The sequence below is a fragment of the Nuphar pumila genome, chromosome 3 (assembly GCF_984573655.1).
Source record: "Nuphar pumila chromosome 3, dmNupPumi1.hap1.1, whole genome shotgun sequence".
Classification (NCBI taxonomy): Eukaryota; Viridiplantae; Streptophyta; class Magnoliopsida; order Nymphaeales; family Nymphaeaceae; genus Nuphar; species Nuphar pumila.
This window is the reverse complement of record NC_143251.1, coordinates 23839660-23843446: the sequence shown is the minus strand read 5'-3', so window position 1 is coordinate 23843446 and position 3787 is coordinate 23839660. Positions and strand designations below refer to the sequence as shown.

At 36.3% G+C, this 3787-nt stretch overlaps 1 protein-coding gene across 1 annotated transcript; it reads right to left on the bottom strand.

The window, feature by feature from the left end:
• Positions 1-1925: 1925 nt before the first annotated feature.
• Positions 1926-3496, bottom strand: LOC149842299 (uncharacterized). Its single transcript, XM_090001362.1, has 2 exons — positions 3214-3496; positions 1926-2136 (listed from the first exon to the last, which is right to left on the bottom strand). The coding sequence occupies exons 1-2, from the start codon at positions 3433-3435 to the stop codon at positions 2050-2052; spliced, it is 309 nt and encodes a 102-aa protein (XP_089857488.1). The 5' UTR covers positions 3436-3496; the 3' UTR covers positions 1926-2049.
• Positions 3497-3787: the final 291 nt, after the last annotated feature.

Below are 3787 nucleotides of genomic sequence, written 5' to 3'. Positions count from 1 at the left end.
TGTTCCTGCCCCCTCATGTCCATATTTTAAAAAAATCACAGTTGTCATTGATCAAGAAGAAAATCTAAAATGCACTTTGAGTTTTTTTTCGATTGCTCATGAATTAAGATAGTTATATTTCACTAAGATAGTTTCATTAGCTTCCGAAGTATTATAAATAATGAATGTTTTTTGTTTTTTTTGAACAACCACAATCCTTGCATATCCATCATTTGTGTCTCCAACAATTATTTCAATACTTGCATATTTGATTTAACCTGTGAACAAATATGCACGCATATGTTTCATGGTTGTTTGAGTAATAGCAATAAGATTTTCCAATATCATATTAAGAATAGATAGGATTTTCAGAATAAGATGTCATTTGTTCGATGAGAAATAGAAAGGAATACCAAAAAATTGAATGGTTGATGCAGCTATAGACATAAAAGCAACAACTAGAATGAGAGAGTGAAAAGTGGATTCCTCTTTCTTTCTCATTCAAAACCATGCATGAGATTTTCATCTCACACGGCCCCTAAGTGATAAAAGAAAAAAAAACCATCTTCTTTATTTTTTATTACCTTTGTAGTGTATGTATAAAACTGAATCCACTTGATTTATAAAAAGAATTACCAAAGTCACATGGTGAAAGCAGATCTAGCGAAGCAGGTTATTTGTTCCCCCCGGAACATGCAGCTGCTTGTTCTCGGGTCTGAATGAGCGCCACATATGTAAGCACGTGGGGCTTGTTTCCCTGTGTGTGTCTGCATCACTTAGCATCAAAGTTCGGTGCGTTTGCAAAGACTTAAGTATCCTTTCCCATCATTAGCACCATGAAACGCCATTTCGAGTAATGTACCAAAATGTCCTCCAGCTAGAAAATGGAGGATAACCTTTTATTTTCGCCCTAAGGAGTAAACATCTCTGCTTGAAGAGTCTCAACCTCAAAATATATCTCCCTCTCCGGTCCGGATCACCCTTACACCTCTGGAGGAGCATCCTTTGTCGTCGTCTGCTGTCGCATGAGCACCCTTTGCCGTCGTCTGTTGTTGGAGTACCTTTTACCGTCGTCTGTTGTCGGACTACCTTTTACCATCGTTTGTTGTTGGACCACCCTTTGTGGTGCAAATGAGGATCTATCAAATATTAAATCAATAAGAGTAGATTCAAAAGTATACTCTGCAGCTGGTAGCTCTATGTTGTTCTGCAGAAGTTCTGACAACAACTCTTTATCAGGAGTCAGATCCCACATATTTTGTGCAAGCGAACGAGCTCATTCATAATGGCAGCCCACTGCACCATTCAAATCGATACAGTTTCTCAGATGTTTGTTATGTTCAATATTGTTTCAATTGGTGGTTGTACATACTCATCGAAGAAAAATAATTGAAGATCTTTACAAAGAATGCATTGACCTTGCCAAAGGAAAGGTGATTCAATTATTTGTAATGATCTTTGAGTTATTATTTATCATGCCAATAAAAGTAATGATTTGTAGTATTAGCATGTTTTCACTACAACAAAGCAGTAGATTAGCGACGACCATATTCCGTCGCTAATCCGTCCCTAATCCGTCGCTAACATGGTTGGCGACGGATTAGCGACAACGCGGCGACAGTATGCTTACGTCGCGAATATTTCGACGCTAACTGGCGACGGAATAATTCCGTCGCCAAGTCCGTCGCTAATTGCGACGGAATAACGAGCGCTATATTCCGTCGCCAATCCGCCGGTACTAAACGGCGACCACGGCTTGGCGACGGATTTAATTCCGTCGCTAGATTAATATGAATAGCGACGGAATCATCCGTCGCTAATCCGTCGCAAAAACGAAAAAAAATCAAAAAAAAATTATTTAAAAATTAATTACCGAGAACTGTACAATTTATATTTCCTGTACAATTTATATTTCCTGTAAATAAAAAACAAACCACACAAAAAAATTCATATAACAAGTATCTATAATAATTAATCGTTCCACCTTAAAACTAAGAAGTTTAATTATTTACAATTCAACAATTACAATTAGGAAAAATAAAAAAAATAGAACTTCTTCAACACAGTCTTCTAATCATCGCCAAGATTTTGTGCGTCTTCTTGTTCATTGTCTTTATCTGTCCCTTCAGCTCCACAACCCTGATTATCGCTAGCAGCCTACACAAGAAAAGAACAGTCAGTATTAATAAACAAAATATAATGAAATAAATTACACACTATATGTGATTCTATCATGTGCTCATGTGTGATCTAAGGCAATAAAAAAACTCTATATGTGATTCTATCATGCTCATATGTGTGCTAAGGCAGTCAAAAAATTGAATATGTGATTATAGCATGTTCATATGTGTTCTAAGGCATATAAAAAAACTCTATATGTGATTCTATCATGCTCAGATGTGCTTTAAGGCAGGCAAAAAACTATATATGTGATTCGATCATGCTCGTATGTGTGCTAAGGCAGTAAAAAAATTGAATATGTGAATATAGCATGCTCATATGTGCTCTAAGGCAGGCAAAGCCAAAAATTTTATATGTGATTCTATCATAAATGATATATAACATGTTCATATGTGTTTTAAGGCAGTTAAAAAACTCTATATGTTATTATAGCATGCTCATATGTGTCCTAAGGCAGTCAAAAAACAGAATATGTGATTATAATATGCTCATATGTGTTCTTAGGCAGTAAAAAAACTGAATATGTGATTATAGCATGCTTATGTGTTCTAATGCAATCAAAAAAACTTTATATGTGATTCTATCATGCTCATATGTGCTCTAAGACAGACAAAAAGTTAAATATATATATGTGATTCTATCATGCTCATATGTGTGCTAAGGCAGTCAAAAAATTGAATATGTGATTATAGCATGTTCATATGTGTTCTAAGGCATATAAAAAAACTCTATATGTGATTCTACCATGCTCAGATGTGCTTTAAGGCAGGCAAAAAACTATATATGTGATTCGATCATGCTCGTATGTGTGCTAAGGCAGTAAAAAAATTGAATATGTGAATATAGCATGCTCATATGTGCTCTAAGGCAGGCAAAGCAACTTTACATGTGATTCTATCATGCTCATATGTGTGCTAAGGCAGTAAAAAAATTGAATATGTGATTATAGCATGTTCATATGTGTTCTAAGGCATCTAGAAAAACTCTATATGTGATTCTACCATACTCATATGTGCTTTAAGACAGTCAAAAAAACTATATATGTGATTATACCTGAGAGGGACCTGGAATCGAAGATCCCCTATCCTGAACAGCGGCTTTGATCTCATTTCGGAGAAAGGGGGCGACGGTGTATTGGAAGTAGTTATTCAGTGATTCATTAATGATCTCGCGTACATCATCACCGGAAAGAATAGTCGGCTGCTTGGAGCTTATGTCGGCGCAAGAAGTCGGTGAGCCGTAACTGGAAGAACCAATAACTGGTGAAGTGTTCATATTACTCCCAAACCCGAACACGCGACCTTTTTTGGGTTCACCTGCTGCAGTCACCCATGCTGTAGGATCAAATGATGGATGCTGAGTAGCATCTTCGCCATATCGCTCTACCATCTGTTGCTCATATGCCTCCTACAAAATAATGTTTAAAGTATTCATTAATAATTAATGATAACATTATGATAACTTGCATATATATTGCAATGATTATTAATAGAATTAATACATACCGTTGTCGTTCTCGCCTTCTCTAATACGAAGACTCCCGTGGTCTTCCGTTTATGTGTTTCTACAAACACATCCTTATATGGTACACTGCCTCCTTTTTCTGCTTCCTGCGAAGTTAAATGAC

Bases quoted from the DNA above. Each gene is read 5' to 3' on its own strand.
- LOC149842299 (XM_090001362.1), bottom strand. From the start codon at position 3,435: ATGAACACTTCACCAGTTATTGGTTCTTCCAGTTACGGCTCACCGACT. The intron at 2,137-3,213 runs GTATAATCACAT...TTTCTTGTGTAG, and splicing joins CGATTCCAGGTCCCTCTCAG to GCTGCTAGCGATAATCAGGG.